Source organism: Ovis canadensis, chromosome 13 (genome assembly GCF_042477335.2).
Source record: "Ovis canadensis isolate MfBH-ARS-UI-01 breed Bighorn chromosome 13, ARS-UI_OviCan_v2, whole genome shotgun sequence".
In the NCBI taxonomy this organism is placed as follows: domain Eukaryota; kingdom Metazoa; phylum Chordata; class Mammalia; order Artiodactyla; family Bovidae; genus Ovis; species Ovis canadensis.
In genome coordinates, this window is record NC_091257.1 from 57,918,853 (window position 1) to 57,937,277 (window position 18,425).

Consider the following 18,425-nt stretch of genomic DNA (forward strand, 5'->3'; position numbering starts at 1 on the left):
AACCCTAAACTATTAAATTAAAACAAACATTTCAGTAAAATTAATTTGTACTAAACTGTCCTAACACTTTAATTCACAAGGTAATTTGAAAATGCTTTTAATAACAAAACTTCCTAGAATTGAAAATAAAAGATTATAAATAGGAAGGAAAAAAAAAGATGAAACATTTATTTTTATTTTTCCTCAGTTTCATCTTCTCTCTTTCAATATTAATATAATGAAGTGAAAGTGAAAGTCCCTCAGTCGTGTCCGACTTGCTTTGTGACCCCATGGACTGTAGCCTGCCAGGCTCCTCTGTCCATGGAATTCTCCAGGCAAGAATACTGGATCAATATACCAGTGTTATTAAAAAAAGAAAGAAAAGAAAAGGATATTCTAAAGAGCTTCAAATAGCAAAACACTAATGACAGTAATTAAAAAGCTATGGCTTTGTTCACTTAGGCTCCATATCTGTGAAAGATTTTGCTTACAAGATACAAAAGTTCTTGTAGTTCTGGAAATGAACAAACTATGATTACCAACTATCTTAAATTGTACGCAATGTTAACAGATAGGCACAGATTTTAAATTTCAGAAGTAGTAAATACTACATATTTCCCCAATTTTGAGTGTCAATGCACAATAATAAACTGAAGGGAGAAATAATGCAATTAAAAAAAAAAACACCTGTCTAACACAGTGTGGGGAATACAGTTCCCAATAAAGCTATGACTAATGGTAACGATTTAAAATAAACAAGGCAGAACAAGTAAATCACTTATTTTGTACTTTCATATTGTAATTTCTAAGACTATTTACGGTTAAAAATGCTTCCCCTTTTAGGTTAGCACTCAATAGCCATACATTATAAAAGTAACAATTTTTATAGTTGACAGAAGGAAAAGCATATCAAAAGAAAACTTTATGGAAAACCATGGTAAATCCTGCATCTTTCATGATTTTATAATAAATAACCTTGATTATACTCTCAAGAAAGTACAAGTTTCCTGCTCTTTATGTAAGGAGATAGATAAGAATGTTTATTGAGAAGTCTCTGCCCACACAACCCACTCTCATTTAACCCCCTAACAAATGTACAAATCAAGGAGCACTAAATAAAAGGATAGTCTTATCTTTTTTGCTGAGCAATACACATGCTTTATAAACCATTCAAGAGTATCAGAATATTAAGAGAAAGAAGTGGGGGCTATTCCACAAAGAAATTTAAACAACATCTAAGAGGGTAACTTGAAAAAAATCTGATTGTAAGGTGTAAAGAGTATCCCGTAAGACTTAAGTGACAAACAGAGTGCATACGGAAAAAATTTAAGTTCAATCAAAATGGCTGTAAAAACTGAGTTAATGCTCTTTACTGTAGCACCTGGCTTTGGGTATACTTCTCTTGCCTGGAAAATCCCGTGGACGGAGGAGCCTGGTAGGCTGCAGTCCATGGGGTCACTAAAAGTCGGAGATGACTGAGCGACTTCCCGTTCACTTTCCACTTTCATGCTTTGGAGAAGGAAATGGCCACCCACTCCAGTGCTCTTGCCTGGAGAATCCCAGAGAGTGGGGAGCCTGGTAGGCTGCCATCTATGGGGTTGCACAGAGTCAGACACAACTGAAGTGCCTTAGCAGCAGCAGCAGCTCTGCTATTTCTGGATTTTATCTTAAAAGTTAGGTCATGCTTGACACAAGAAGTTGGACTCTGCTCACAGTGCCCTGAATCATCTCCCCCATCTCAAACTCCATCAGGGATACTGAGTGACTGACATGAGGGACACTTCTTTCTCTAACTTCTAGTAAGAGAGACAAGGAAATTATAAACCAATTTCTCAAGCTATGTTACAAGCATCTGTTTTCCATTTTATAAGCATCTGGTCTGAAAGCAAATAATGAGATGAACAAATGGCAACAACTTAGGTGTCACAATAATTCTAACAGAAACTAACCACTTCTACAATTCCCCTGGACATATCCTGTCTGTGATTAAGCAACAGCATTTTCACTCTAGATGCCTATAGTTTATCTCCTCGGTTATTTGATAGTTGTTGAAGGAACAGCCCAGTCCTTAATCACCTAATCTGAAAAGGTATCTCTGATACCTTTAAGATATCAAAGGACTGCCAGTTTAAGATAAATACAACTTCTTCAGAACACAGTTTGTCAGGAAGTAACAAAAACTTAAAATGGGCATACTAAATAACCATTTCATTCCTGAAAATCTATTCTTCAGAAATATTAGCTAAGTGCAGAGGTGATAAGTACAAGGATGTTCCACATACCAGCACCTGTAACACGAAGAACAATGGAGATAACCTAAGTGAAAGTGAAAGTCGCTCAGTCCTGTTGGACTCTTTGCGACTCCATGGACTATACAGTTCATGGAATTCTCCAGGCCAGAATATTGGAGTGGGTAACCATCCCCTTCTCCGGGGGATCTTCCCAACCCAGGGATCAAACCAAGGTATCCCACATTGCAGACAGATGCCTTACCAATTGAGCCACCGGGGAAGCCTTGGAGATAACCTAAACTGCAATCAACAGGGAAACACCTTGCAACTATTAAATAAAGACAAAGTAAATCTGTATATACTAATGTACAAAGATATCTACTGTATACTATTGAGTGAATAAATGCATTATATAATGTTATTTTGGTAAAAAAAATTATGTGTTTCAAAGTATACAGAAAAAGATCTAGAAAGAGATAGGAAATCCAACAGTTAACAGTGTTTATGCCAATGGTGACTGGGGAGTGGACAAAAAAGGAGACCTTGTACTTTTACCTTACATATGTTACTACAATTTATATTTTTCTTATATAAGCATGTATTACTTCTACTATTTAACATAACTTAAAATCAAGTAAAATAAATAATAATTTCAAAGAAATACAGAGAGTGACAATTTCTCTTGAACACATATTTTCTGATGCAATTTGAAAACTTAATTAACCTTAAATTAAAAACTTAAACTTAAAGAACCTATCAATTTTGGACTAATAATTACAAATATTTTGCAGCTACTAGAAATTATAATTTTTTTCAAGTCCTTGCATTTACATGATGTAAATTAAAATTTTAAAAATTGCATTGTTCAACTCTGGATTCATTAACAATAACTTAGACCATTTGTTTAATACCCACTCTTTTCTGATATGAACCCTGTCTCAGTCTTCTCTAAGAGGGGATGCAGCTGGGAGGGTGGTCTTAATTCATTTTCACCAAGTATACCCCCAGAATTCTTGACATACTCCTGTTCTCTGTTAATGTCATAAATGCTAAAACAAAAAAAGAAAAAATTAAATCATAAAGTGAGTAGTTCTATTTTGGGCATATCTACTATATAAATAAATGTTTACTGAGCATTAGGTACAATTTTGTAATATTTACTTTGTCAAGGATCCAGAGCTAAAGGCTAAAGTTCTACTGATTTGCTCTATAAGAAGTAATAATACACATAAACTGAAATGTTGTTTCTCCAATCCTTTAATTTCTAAAGGAAATTTTCTTCACAAAAATAAATAGAAATCACTTTTGCCTTATTGAAAAAAAACCTTTCAGACAAGATCAGGGTGGTACAGTCCTAGATGGGGAAAAAAGCCTCTCAAAGTGAAGAGATTATAGAACCACACCCATGTTCTACTGATTGGAAATAATAAAATCAAACAGAACACAAATAAAACTTCTCTCTACCCTTAAATCCAGTTCAGTTCAGTCGCTCAATCGTGTCCCACTCTTTGCGACCCCAAGAATCACAGCACGTCAGGCCTCCCTGTCCATCACCAACTCCCGGAGTTCACTCAAACTCATGTGCATTGAGTCGGTGATGCCATCCTGCCATCTCATCCCCTTCTCCTCCTGCCCCCAATCCCTCCCAGCATCAGGGTCTTTTCCAATGAGTCAACCTTTCGCATGAGGTGGCCAAAGGATTGGAGTTTCAGCCTCAGCATCAGTCCTTCCAATGAACACCCAGGACTGATCTCCTTTAGGATGGACTGGTTGGATCTCCTTGTAGTCCAAGGGACTTGCAAGAGTCTCTCCCAGCACCACAGTTCAAAAGGATCAATTCTTCGGTGCTCAGCTTTCTTCACAGTCCAACTCTCACATCCATACATGACCACTGGAAAAAACCATAGTCTTGACTAGACGGACCTTTGTTGGCAAAGTAATATCTGTTTTTTAATATGCTATCTAGGTTGGTCCAAACTTTCCTTCCAAGGAGTAAGCGTCTTTTAATTTCATGGCTGCAGTCACCATCTGCAGTGATTTTGGAGCCCCCCAAAATAAAAGTCAGCCACTGTTTCCCCATCTATTTCCCATGAAGTGATGGGACCAGATGCCATGATCTTAGTTTTCTGAATGTTGAGCTTTAAGCCAACTTTTTCACTCTCCACTTTCACTTTCAGCAAGATGCTTTTTAGTTCCTCTTCACTTTCTGCCATAAGGGTGGTGTCATCTGCATATCTGAGGTTACTGATATTTCTCCCGGCAATCTTGATTCCAGCTTGTGCTTCTTCCAGCCCAGCGTTTCTCACGATGTACTCTGCATATAAGTTAAATAAGCAGGGTGACAATATACAGCCCTGACATATTCCTTTTCCTATCTGGAACCAGTCTGTTGTTCCATGTCCAGTTCTAATTGTTGCTTCCTGACCTACATATAGGTTTCTCAAGAGGCAGGACAGGTGGTCTGGTATTCCCATCTCTCTCAGAATTTTCCAGTTTATTGTGATCCACACAGTTAAAGGCTTTGGCATAGTCAATAAAGCAGAAATAGATGTTTTTCTGGAACTCTCTTGCTTTTTCGATGATCCAGTGGATGTTAGCAATTTGATCTCTGGTTCCTCTGCCTTTTCTAAAACCAGCTTGAACATCTGGAAGTTCACGGTTCATGTATTGCTGAAGCCTGGCTTGGAGAATTTTGAGCATTACTTTACCAGTGTGTGAGATGAGTGCAATTGTGTAGTATATGATTCAACCTTCAGTAAACGAAACTTAGTGCTATTATTCTAGTACTATGCTATACCTTGGATTTCATGAGACAAATGAAACTGTCTCATTGAAAAAGTGTTTACAATGAAAGTGCCTGTGAAGCCCAGGGATCTTAGAATGTGCTCACAAAATATTCCTAGAGTGACCTCTGGGAAGCAAGGGTTGTGTCTTCTGGTGACAGTGGTCTCAAAGAGGAAACCAGTTGAGTTGGAAACCTCTTCCACCTCAAAGAGGTGGAAGTCAAGACCCTCCCAAGCCAGATTACACTTGCAAGTTACAAGAGGAGTAGCAATAAAGGCACCATATTTTTAAAAACAATCCTTGGATGAAGGAGCAAAGGAGGGAACCCTTAAGACTGAAAACTGCTCTGCTGCATCACTACACTGGACTCAAACACATCTTCAGAGCTAGAATAAGATGAAGGCAGAGAGAGAGAGTATCTTTTCCTTTGTCCTTTGTGAGAAAACTTTCCCAGACTTCTCTCTGCAGGCGGCCATTCTCACCTTACTGGTCAGAACTGAGTCACGTTTTTACTAAAACAGCCACGAACCAAGGAGAGTAGAATTACCGTAATGAGCTTAGAGTAATATTCACATAGCCCCACCATTCTCATCCTCCCATGCTACTCCTGAAGCATGAAATTCCCCCCAAATCTAGGCAAAATTGTGATCTGGGGGTATGTAAGAAAAGGGGAGATAATTATTGGAAGGCAGTCACTGACATCATCACACTAAGGTCTTAGAACAAGTCAGTGGTAGGTCTACACTAGAATCCTGGTCTCCTGACTCACAACTTAATTCTCCTCTCGACATAATGAATGGATACCATCAATACTGCTACTTTTCTAAAGAATTTTAAATAAATCGACACAACTCCATCTCAAATCCTTTTTGAAAAAAGGTATGTATAACTATACATTTTTTTTTGTAAAACATATTAATTTCCCAAATAATGAACTGCTTGCAGTTTCTCATGTGTATCGTGCTTCTACCTCTGCATTTGCTCCTACTTCTGTTGCCTTGAAAACATATACACTAGTGCGTCCCCTTTTTTGGCTTCCTTCAGATTTCAAGTATCAGTGCCTCTCTGAAACATTTCATGACATATCCCATCTCAATGACAGTGGCTGTTTGTATCATTACGTACCCACTGTATCGTGTTCCAGATTCTAATTGGTGTGGCTGTTTTTAGGAGAGTTCTTCAGCTTTATTATCTAATCTCTTCCTGTTTTCTGAATAATTCCTCTTTTAAAAAATAGAATCTCTTTCATGTAAGTTATATCTTCTTTTTTCTCTTTAAAGATACTACTGTTTCATTGTGTTAAAGTTTCTCCTGTTACCTGCAGTAAATCTAATTTCTACCAAGCTCCTTTTATTTTCTGTTTATTCCTGCTTGGTCTCTTCTGTGTTAGAGACTTCCAACAAATGACTGGTGATCCTTGGCTGTCTGTTTACGTTTAACTGTGAGGCACTTAAAGCTGACTGAAAGTCTAACGCATGAGCACCACTTCCTGACCAGCAGCCGTCATTCCTGCAGGAGATCTGATGGTGATGCAGCTGCTGATTTAATCAAGTGAACTCAAAAAGTCCTATCTGTTAAATATTTTGTTGTGGGTTGAAAAGTTTCTCCAGAAAAGAATCCTTTAATACCCTGTTGAGGGGAAGCATAAGTGGCTCATATGGTAAAGAATCTGCTGGAAATGCAGAAGACCCGGGTTTGATCCCTGGGTAGGAAAGATTCCCTGGAGAAGGCAATGGCTACACACTCCAGTATTCTTGCCTAGAGAATCCCATGGACAGAGAAGCCTGGTGGGCAACAGTCTATGGGGTCACAAAGAGTCTGACATGACTGAGCAATTAACACACTATAACACACAAAAGCTTGACTACTAGTTCTGAGAACCACGCAGAAAAAGACAGCTCTGGTTTCACCATTCCATATGTTAACTTTCACTTAATCCTTATCTTTATTTAGGATCTTCACCCCAACCTCAGTTGTCTAGAGCCTGCCTAGTTCATGTCTCCTGACTATAAACCTTCAGTCTTCTGTCAGGGTAGAAGGAAGGTGGCTATCTGGGTATGTGGAGTGAAGAGGATCAATTACTTCTATTTCTATTCCACCGGTATTTCTACCCTGAGAAAAGCTTGGTACCTCTATATCCTGATCCTTTCCCAGATTCTGTGAAGGAAATCAGCTTGCTTCTCTTGTTAGCTTATTCTCTTCAGCATTGTCTAATCTACTAAATCATTTAGTACTTTACTACCTTCTTTCCATGAGCTTCCCCATAGAAAGTGGCTCAGTGGTAAAGAATCTGCCTGCAATGCAGGAGATACAGGTTCCATCCCTGGGTCAGGAATATCCCCTGGAGGAGGGAATGGCAACTCACTCCAATATTCCTGTCTGGGAAATCCAATGGACAGGGGTAAATGGTGGGTTATGGTCATGGGGCCGCAAAACAGTTGGACAATACTGAGAGACTCAACAACAACAACTTCCTTCTAGTTTCCCAAATATTGATTTCATTTATCTTCTCCTTCCTCATTCTCTCGATCTTTGTGGATTTTTATCTTTATTCTTTTACTATAATCTTAGTGGGATTTCCAGAGGAGTGAACAATTGGATGTGTCATGTAACTGAAGTGTCTACTTAATATGTCTCAATAAAAAATATGCAATATACCATCTATCATAGTAGCTCCTATTACCATTATTTTTATTTCCATTTTTATAATTATGAAGACCTCATTTTATTTAAGTATTTACCACTGACCTAATTACGTATCAAATCTTCAACAAATATTAAAAGAATTAATTTTTAGTGCATATGAACTCAATAACCATTTACTCAAATATACAAAAAGAACAAAGTAGATCATCAGTGCTATTCTTTTAAAGCACTCTATTTTTCCCCCAGAGTACTTATCATAGTTTATAATTATATAATCATAATTATTTCACCAATGTCTACTACCCTAATAAATCAAGCCCTATGAGGACAGGAATCATGTCTGTTTTGTTTACTTCTGATTACCCAGCATCAGCCCAATGCCTGGCACACAGTAGATGTTTAGTAAATATGCATTTGATAACTGAAAGGAAAAATTATACTTATGTAATCTGTTCTAAAATTCAGAAAAAGGAGCACAGCTTCCCAATTTGATTTTGCAAAGCAAACACTAAAATCTGAAAAATAAAAAACATATGAAAGGAAACTACAGATCTCTCTTATGAATTGTTGTTGTTCAGTCACTAAGTTGTGTCCAACTCTGTGCAACCCCATGGCTTCCCTGACCTGATTCACTATCTCCCAGGATTTGCTCAAACTCATGTCCACTGAGTCAGTGATACCATCTAACCATCTCAACTTCTGCCACCCTCTTCTCCTTTTGCCTTCAATCTTTCCCAGCATTGTGGACTTCCTTGGTAGCTCAGATGTTAAAGTGTATGCCTACAATGAGGAAGACCCGGGTTCAATCCCTGGGTCGGGAAGATCCTCTGGAGAAGAAAATGGAAACCCACTCCAATACTCTTGCCTGGAAAATCCCATGGACGGAGGAGCATGGTAGGCTACAATCCATGGGGTCTCAAAGAGTTGGACACGACTGAGTGACATCACTTTCACTTTCATCACCTTCCAAGCATCAGGGTCTTTTTCAATGAGTGGCACTTTGCATCAGGTGGCCAAAGTATTGGAGCTTCAGCTTCAGCATCAGTCCTTCCAATGATGATTTAGGGTTAATTTCCTTTAGGATTGACTTCTTGCAGTCCAAGGGACCCTCAACAGTCTTCTCCAGTACCACAGTTCAAAAGTATCAATTCTTCAGCACTCAGCCTTCTTTATGGTCCAACTCTTACATCCGTACATGACTACTGGAAAAATCATAGCTTTGACTAGATAAATCTTTGTCAGCAAAGTAATGTATGTTTCTGCTTTTTAACCTGCTGTCTAGGTTTGTCACAGCTTTCCTTTCAAGGAGCAGGTATCTTTTAATTTCATGGGTGCAGTCACTGTCCACAGTGATTCTGGAGCCCAAGAAAATAAAATCTGTCACTGTTCCAAACTTTTTCCCTATCCATTCGCCATGAAGTGATGGGACTGGATGATCTTAGTTTTTTCAATGTGGAGTTTCAATGTGGAGTTTTAAGCCAGGTTCTTCACTCTCATCCAGAGGCTCTTTAGTTCTTCCTCACTTTCTGCCATGTATAGTATCACCTTGATTCCAGCTTGGGATTCATCCAGCCTGGCATTTTGCATGATGTACCCCACATATCATGAGCACTAGGTCTTTCCTCATGGCTCAGACGATAAAGAATTTGCCTGCAATGCAGGAGAACCATGTTCAATCCCTGGGTTGGGGAAGATCCCTTGGAGTAGGAAATGGCAACCCACTCCAGTATTCCTGCCTCCAGAATTCCACGGACAGAAGAACCTGGTGGGCTATAGTCCATGGGGTTAAAAAGAGTTGGACACGACTGAGCAACTAACACTTTCACCCTGCATATAAATTAAATAAGCAGGGTGACAATATACAGCCTTGACATCCTCTTTTCCCAATTTTGAACCAGTCTGTTGTTCCATGTAAGGGTCTAACTGTTTCCTTCTGATCCACATCCAGGTTTCTAAGGAGACAGGTAAGGTAGTTTGGTATTCTCATCTCTTCAATAATTTTCCAGTTTGTTGTGATCCACACAGTCAAAGGCTTTTCCATAGTCAATGAAGTAGAAGCAGATGTTTTTTGGAATTCTCTTGCTTTTCTATGATCCAATGAATGCTGGCAATTTGACCTGATTTCTCTGTCTTTTCTAAACCCAGCTCATACATCTGGAAGTTCTCAGTTCATGGACTGCTGAAGCCCAGCTTCAGGATTTTGAGCATAACCTTATTAGCATGTGAAACGAGTGCAATCATCCGGGAGTTTGAACATTCTTTGGCACTGCCCTTCTTTGGGAGTGGAAGGAAAACTGACCTTTTCTGGTCCTGTGGCCACTGCTGAGTTTTTCAAATTTGCTGACATGCTGAGTACAGCACTTTAACAGCATCATCTTTAAGGATTTGAAACAGCTCAGCTGGAATTCCATCACCTCCACTAGCTTTGTTCATAGTGATGCTTCCTAAGACCCACTTGACTTCACACTCCAGAATGTTTGACTCTAGGTGAGTGACCACCCCATCATGTTTATTTGGGTCATTAAGATATTTTTGGTATAGTTCTCCTGTGTATTCTTGCTACTTCTTTAATTGCTTTTTGCGATTCTTCTGTTAGGTCCTTACCATCTCTGTACTTTATCGTGCCCATCCTTGCATGAAATGTTGCCTTGGTGGTGGTGGTTTAGTTGCTAAGTCGTGTCCTACTCTTGTAATCCCATGGACCATAGCCTGCCAGGCTCCTCTGTCCATGAGATTTTCCAGGCAAGAATACTGGAGTGGGTTGCCATTTTCTTCTTCAATGTTCCCTTGGTATCTCCAATTTTCTTGAAGAGATCTGTCTTTCCCATTCTATTCTTTTCCTCTACTTTCTTGCATTTCTCTTATGAATACTAAAATCCTAAAATATATGTACTGGCAAAGAGAATCCATGAGGAACTAGAATGACAACAGAGGTTAATTAGGGTACATTCTTGAAGTGTATGACAAACCACACTAATATGTCAAAATTATCACGAGGGGCTGCTGGAGCATAGAATGAAGGTGGAGAGCCATAAGTTAATGTATCCAAAGGAAGTTACTGCATCAGTTCAGTTCAGTTCAGTTGCTCAGTCGTGTCCAACTCCTTGCGACCCCATGAATCACAGCACACCAGGCCTCCCTGTCCATCACCAACTCCTGGAGTTCACTCAGACTCATATCCATCGAGTCGGTCATGCCATCCAGCTATCTCATCCACTGTCGTCCCCTTCTCTTCCTGCCCCAATCCCTCCCGACATCAGTCTTTTCCAATGAGTCAACTCTTTGCATGAGGTGGCCAAAGTACTGGAGCTTCAGCTTTAGCATCATTCCTTCCAAAGAACACCCAGGACCGATCTCCTTTAGGATGGACTGGTTGGATCTTGCAGTCCAAGGGACTCTCAAGAGTTTTCTCCAACACCACAGTTCAAAAGCATCAATTCTTCAGCGCTCAGCTTTCTTCACAGCCCAACTCTCACATCCATACATGACCACAGGAAAAACCATAGCCTTGACTAGACAGACGGACCTTTGTTGGCAAAGTAATGTCTCTGCTTTTGAATATGCTATCTAGGTTGGTCATAACTTTCCTTCCAAGGAGTAAGCGTCTTTTAATTTCATGGCTGCAATTGCAGTGATTCTGGAGCCCCAAAAAATAAAGTCTGACACGTTCCACTGTTTCCCCATCTATTTCCCATGAAGTGATACTTCTTTCCAAATAGATGACTTACACAAGTTTTTGTTGATGCCCAGTATTTTTTTCATTTATGTAGTATTAATTTGGCCATACTTAGCCTAAAAAAAAACCCTGACACTCCCAAATAAATCTATTCATTTAATGTAACAGAGAAAAAGTCCTACCATAAACTGTCTAGAGGAAAGAAAAGCTGATTACAAAGAAGTACTAATATATATGTGTGTCACACACACACACACACATATATAAGGCCTTAAGAACATATACTATGATTTAAATGGTAGTTATCATCTGTATAACACTTACCAATATCTGATCTTTTTCTTGTTTATTTGATTATGTTCCCACCACTAGATTATTATAATAGTTTCATGAATACAGAGTATCTTTTTCCATGCTGTACCCCAGTGCCCAGAACAGTGCCTGGTACAGTTAGGTTTCAGTAAACATTCACATAACCAGTAAATCAATCAGTATTCCAGATCACTTCATTTCCCTACTTAAGCCCTGAGACCCCACTGCACACACTGCTCGGTAGCCCTATGAAATTCAGCCCCTGCTTACTCCCTCCACCTTACCTGATCCACCTTCCTACTAAGGTCCAGCTACCCTGGTCTTTCCATTCAAGCTCTTTGCTCTTCTCAGGCCTTTGCAATTGCTGATATTTCTGACTGGAATGCTGGGTCTTCTGTTATGCCCGTGACTTAGCTCCCTCTCTTCTTTTACTGAAATCTAGAAGTTATTTCCTCAGATGAACCTCTGATTACCCCCAACTAAAGTAGGCATTTTCTTTGAAGCACTCACTACTTCAACTATCTTGTCAATTTACTTTTGAGGTGTGTGTCCCTCTTCCCCACCAGAATGTAAGGTGCACACAAGTAGATACTGTCTTGCTCACAAAGCCCCCCAGTACCCAGGAGAGCTCCTGGACCATGGTATCCAAAACTCTACCAAGTCACCTTTGAGTGCATCAAATACAGCTAATTTTTGTTTCTTTTCTTTTTTTTTTTTTACAGCTTTATGTATTACCTGAAATTTTATGTAAGCATAAATATAATCTGGGGAAATAAAGCTATTTTCATTTTGGAAAAAAAAAGATCTCCCATTGCCCTAAGTAGTAGCAAATTAGTTTTAAAAAATGAAGACAAAGCAAACAAATGGAAATAGCATTTCCCATAAGCCCAAACAGTAAGAGACCCATAAGACAAAGCTCCTGTATTTAAAACAGAAGATACCATAAATGAGAAACATGATTTTCATAACAATCTTAAAATATATAAACACGTCTGCCATGCACAAAAGTTTAAATGTTTCCTAACGTCAAGATAATCACGCAGATAAAGAATAAAAACCAACGTATTCTTGCTATTATTTGGAATCACTGCTTTAAAGGACACAGTTCAAAGGACATCCTAAAATACTACATGTCTACACACACACACACACACACACACACACGAGATGTGAGGAGTGCTGCTATCTTCTATAGCAGCTTGGCAACACACACACACAGACACAGACACACATGAGATGTGAGGAGTGCTGCCATCTTCTATAGCAGCTTGGCAAGGGTCTCCCCTAAGATGCTCCGTAAACCTGACTTCCCAGATGGCTCAGTGGTAAGGAATCCACGTGCCTGCCAACGCAGGACACACGGATTCGATCCCTGAGTAGGGAAGATACCCTGGAGGAGGGAGATGGCAATCCACTCCAGTATTCTTGCCTGGAGAATCCCATGGACACACGAACCTGGCGGGCTACAGTCCACGGCGGTGGCAAGGAGTTGAATAGACTCAGCCCCTGAGCCCTAGCATCCCGGCGGCACCACCAAAGCTTCACTCCCTAAAGCCCCCTGAGGGTGGGACACCTAGAGTGACCCTTCTGCCAGTCTGCTAGGCACGGCAGGCAGGCAGTTTACCCGCCAGGTGGGCGTCGACCCCTCCTCCTCACCTCATGATGCGTGGGGGAGGGGGCTTCCCTTCCCCCCGCCGGCCCCGCCTGCCTGCTCCCGCCAGCGAAAGCCAGCGTGGTGGGCGGCGCACACAGCTCCGCGCCTTTAAAAGTCAACCGCGCAGGGCGGAACCGCCAACCCACACCCGCACAGGCCACTGCGAAGCGGGTGGGAGTTGCGGTCGGGGCCGAGTGCGGACAAGCAAGCGGGGCTCCCTCGGGCCTCTGTCTGACGTCTCCCAGGACTCCTAGATGGACAGTTTTACTGTCATTTTACAATGGTCGCTCCAAGCTTCAACTTCCTCGAAGGTGTCTCGCCCACAGGTTATTCAGTAACTATTCAGGACTGCAGATCGCAGACCTAACCCGAAATCCACATCTTTTCACTACAGTGACCCCAAAGTTATTTTAACTCCTCGCTGCTATAAAGCTTTCCAGTTACTGCCTACGTAAACTCCCTGATTATGGTTTCACTGGGCATTGTTGCATAGTCGATAAAAATAAACGGTCTACTGGATATGGTTTATGGATATTCCATATATGCCCAGCAGATGCTGATTCCAGCACTCAGGGTCAGGATTGGGGGTGCTTGTCCCTCCCACTAAGCCACAGCAGCCCTAACAACATCAACTAAAAGTAAAATTGGTGTACGTGTGTGTCAAGTGTCTGGCCTGGTCTAAGGACATCTTTTACTTTTGGCTCATGTTTTAACCAAGTAATCTAACACAACCATATGTATTTCCCGGACCATATCTGCATTTGCTAGAGGAAAACTAACCAGGAGCTCCTAGAGAATCATTGCTGCTATGGTACTGTACAAATAGAAAGCATACAGGAAAACCTTAGCTCACAAAGCAAGTTACTTAAATTCATAAAGAATTATGTAGATTAATTACTATGTAAAATAGCAAAATAACTTTGGGCATTTAGTATATGCAATGACAGTACAAGTGCCTTCTTTGTAAAAAAAAACTTAAATTACTCCCATTGCAAAAAATGAGTTATGGCTTGGCAATATGATATTGTCATTTAACTGTGACTTACTTTTAGACTTAATATTCAATTTTTGAAGATTAGTTTTACATTTTCAAAATTGAATCCTACAATAAAAAACATTTCTGTATATCACACAGATACTTATAATCTTATAGTTTTCAAATTTTGTTCCCTTCCTTGCTATGCTATGTAAAGTCAACAGATTCTTTGGAGAACACTTTTCCATAGTCAAGATTATGCACTTTACTGGAATCACTTCAAAATTTATATGGTGCCATTTTCAGACATCTGTATAAAGGAAACCTATCTTTGTTCTGGTTCATCAAATTAGGCTAAATTTGTGCTTTAGTATTAAGCTATCAATCTGCAATGAAATGACTGCATTAAACTCATTACTGTATTTACTACAAGGATACTGTTAAGCAGTTTTGTCCTGACAAGAAAATCCTAAGAATAAATTTCTTTCAGGGTCAATGACATTTTAAGACCCACTGTGGATTATTTTGATTATTACATCTAACAAAAGGGAAAGTGATGCCTAATTTATGCCCCCCCCTTCCTTAATTGCTACCGCCCCTAGATAAATCACATAAAAATGCCCTGGGCAAAGAACAGGACTATTCACTAAGGATGGCTCACAGAGAAGTAGGGGATAACCATAGAGTTGAGCAGGTGCTTTAACTGGTCAAAACAGGTCTCAGGAGTTGGGGTCGTGAATATTCTTTCTCTTAATTAGGGAACAGGTATACCCAAAGGTTCTAAACAGGGTCAGAGGGGAGAGAAGGCAGAGTCTTCAACACAGAATATTACCTAGGGATTTAGTTACTCAATTAAGTGTTAAAAATCTCATTAAAGAATCTCATTAAGAGAAAACAGAAAGCATGCACCAGACACTTCTTATAAAATTTGTAAATAAAAAAAGAGAAACCAAATTCAGAAACAAAAGGCCAACTGAGTTAATCAATAAAACCCCAAAGCTGATTTTTTTGGGACAACCTTCAGCAAACATAATCAATGAAAAGAAAAAAAAAAATCAACAAAAGGAGGCTAACCACAAACACAGGGGAAATGTCTAAAATTATGAATTATCACATGCTATTTACACTACTAAATTTGAAAATCATGAAAATATAATTTACTAACATTGGTCTAAATGGAAGAAACATCTGAATAAACCAATTATGATGAAAAAACGGAAAGAGTAGTTGCAGTCCTACTCCTCTCCAAAGACCAGTTTCCGAGTTTTATTGTCAAGTTCACTTTTCACTATTCAGATTAACAAAAATCCACCAGTGGCAATGCAGTCTGTTGGGGAAACTGTGGAAAACAAAGGGAAAAAGAAGTAAAAGGCCAGGAGAAAATTACTATGAAAGTTATAAAACATTTATTTATACATTAGATAAATATATCAATAGAATATAAAAATGGAAATCCACAGTCTAGAAATTATAAAGCCAATAAACATATTTCAAAACACCTCCAATACAAACTTAAGAAAGGCAAGTAAGTCCCAAGATAAAAATACAATGAAGCAGCAGAAAGCTAAAAACAAAGAGAAAAATGTCAAAGTAGTCCGAGAAAAGCAACTAAGGGACTGACAGCTGACTTTTCAATAGCAATAAATGAAACCAAAAGACAGAGAAATGAGATCTTTAAAGTGCTAAAAGAAAACAACTGCCAACCTAAACTGCTATATTCAGCAAAGACATCTTAAGTGATGGCAAAATAAAGATATTTTCAGGTAAACACAAACTGAAAAAGGTTATCATCAACAGACTTTTAGTAAGTTATTCTAAAGCATATAGTTTAAGCAGAAGGAAAAGGCCCTAGATGGATGGTCTAAAAGATAAAATAATCAATGAATAATAGAGAAAGTAGCAAAAATACACTGCCTGCAAAACACAACAATAATTCTAAATGGGTCCTCTTCTGTCTGGTGAGAATATTTTTTATTTATTTATTTTTTGGCTATACTGCATGGCATATGGGATCTTAGTTCCCTAAGCAGGGATTCAACCCATGCATCCTATATCGGGTGCATGAAGTCTTAACCAATGGACTTCCAGGGAAGTCCCTGGTAATATTTTTTTAAAAATCAAAATACATGATAAAAACATGTAAGTCATGAGGGGTTGAATTAAGTTAAACGTCTAAGATTCTTGTATTATCTAAGAGGAAGGTAAAAATATTGGTCACTTTTAGATTTTGAAAAGTCAAGGATGCATATTTCTAGAACAACAATAAAAAAGTATAAAACTTCCAAATTAGTATATCGGAAAAATCAAGTGGTAAAAGATATTAAATAATTGAAATGGTAAAAGATATTAAATAATTATTAAAAAAACAAACTGTTTATAATAGCCAGGACATGGAAATAACCTAGATGTCCATCAGCAGATGAATGGATAAGAAAGCTGTGGTACATATACACAATGGAGTATTACTCAGCCGTTAAAAAGAATTCATTTGAATCAGTTCTGTTGAGATGGATGAAACTGGAGCCGATTATACAGAGTGAAGTAAGCCAGAAAGAAAAACACCAATACAGTATACTAACACATATATATGGAATTTAGGAAGATGGCAATGACGACCCTGTATGCAAGACAGGGAAAGAGACACAGATGTGTATAACGGACTTTTGGACTCAGAGGGAGAGGGAGAGGGTGGGATGATTTGGGAGAATGACATTCTAACATGTATACTATCATGTGAATTGAATCGCCAGTCTATGTCTGACGCAGGATGCAGCATGCTTGGGGCTGGTGCATGGGGATGACCCAGAAAGATGTTATGGGGAGGGAGGTGGGAGGGGGGTTCATGTTTGAAAATGCATGTAAGAATTAAAGATTTTAAAATTTAAAAAAATAAATAAATAAATAAATAAAAGGAAAAAAAAATAAAAAAAACAGAAAAAAGAAATATAAAACAGGACAACTAGAACAAAGGGCAACTAAGCAAATATAGACTGTATCTCAGCTAAAAATGTTTTTAAATTGCATTAAAATTCCAACAGATGCTCTTTAAAAGAAACACATCTGAAATACATGTGTTTCAAATCTACAGTTACCTCAAAATAGTTTAATAAATGAAAAAATGGAAAATAAACAAAAAATATATGATAGCAATAATCGCAAAGCCATAAAAGGATTCCAGAAAAGGCTAATATAACTGAAAAGCTACAGGCAAGATGAATTAACAGAGAGGGAGGCAGGGAATTGGGAACAGATATATCCAATGTCGGAAGTAATCAGAGAAATGCAGTTGAAAACTATAGTAATAAATCATTTATCTTCCACCAGACCAGCAAAATTTTAAAATGTTGGACAACGCCACATCAGAGAGCCTGGAGAGCAAAGGGGGGTTTCATTCATGGTGGAGTATAAATCAGAGTCATCATTTGGGAAAAGCCTATCTAATGAAATTGAACTTGTACATATCCTCCCAACTGATCTAGCAATTCCACTACTAATATGCCACTACTAATATGCCACTACTAATATGCCAAAATGATACTACTGTGTATATGGACTTGAAAAAATGACCAAGAATGTTTATGGCACCACTAATTATTGTAGCCCAGTGGTGGAACTAACCAGTATGTTCATAAAAAATAAAATGGATAAACATATATTATTATAATAGATTATTATACTTCAACAAAAGTCAATGAATCACAGGAGTGATTCCCAAAGTGGTGATGATAATGTAGGTGATTTTTTGATATTCTATATTGAAATGTATCATCATTTGGGAAATCTACATAATTCAGTGAACTAATATCTTTCACACGACCAATGCATGGATAAAATATCCCTTTAAAATGCAAGCTAGACTAACAGGTTTTAATGTCACAGAGTTTGAGAAGTTATTTGATTTTAAATTCTACACTGTGGCTAACCTTTCAGAAACTGTTAGGATTTGATGAGTATTAAAGAATATGAGATGGTTGGATGGCATCACTGACTCAGTAGACATGAGTTTGGGTAAACTCCGGGAGTTGGTGATGGACAGGGAGGCCTTGCGTGCTGTAGTTCATGGGGTTGCAAAGAGTCGGACACGACTGAGCAACTGAACTGAACTGAAAGAATAATATAAGTATTTAAAAGATTATCAACATATTTCTCCTTCTTCTCAATATGTAG

The 18,425-nt window shown here is 38.7% G+C and overlaps 1 protein-coding gene across 15 annotated transcripts in view; it reads right to left on the bottom strand.

The window, feature by feature from the left end:
- TASOR2 (transcription activation suppressor family member 2) overlaps positions 1 to 18,425 on the bottom strand; it is a 69,695-nt gene that overhangs the window by 47,454 nt on the left and 3,816 nt on the right. For 7 of the 15 annotated variants that reach the window (XM_069547868.1, XM_069547882.1, XM_069547869.1 and 4 more), the window contains exons 2-3: positions 15,424 to 15,597; positions 3,126 to 3,259 (exon numbers count right to left, since the gene is read on the bottom strand). The exons of 3 other annotated variants lie outside the window; for them this stretch is intronic. In XM_069547868.1, the coding sequence (XP_069403969.1) occupies positions 3,126 to 3,259; positions 15,424 to 15,446 (157 nt within the window). In that variant the 5' untranslated portion in view covers positions 15,447 to 15,597. The remainder of the gene's footprint in view (positions 1 to 3,125; positions 3,260 to 15,423; positions 15,598 to 18,425) is intronic. 5 more of the 15 variants (XM_069547878.1, XM_069547876.1, XM_069547881.1 and 2 more) reach the window with 2 other exon arrangements.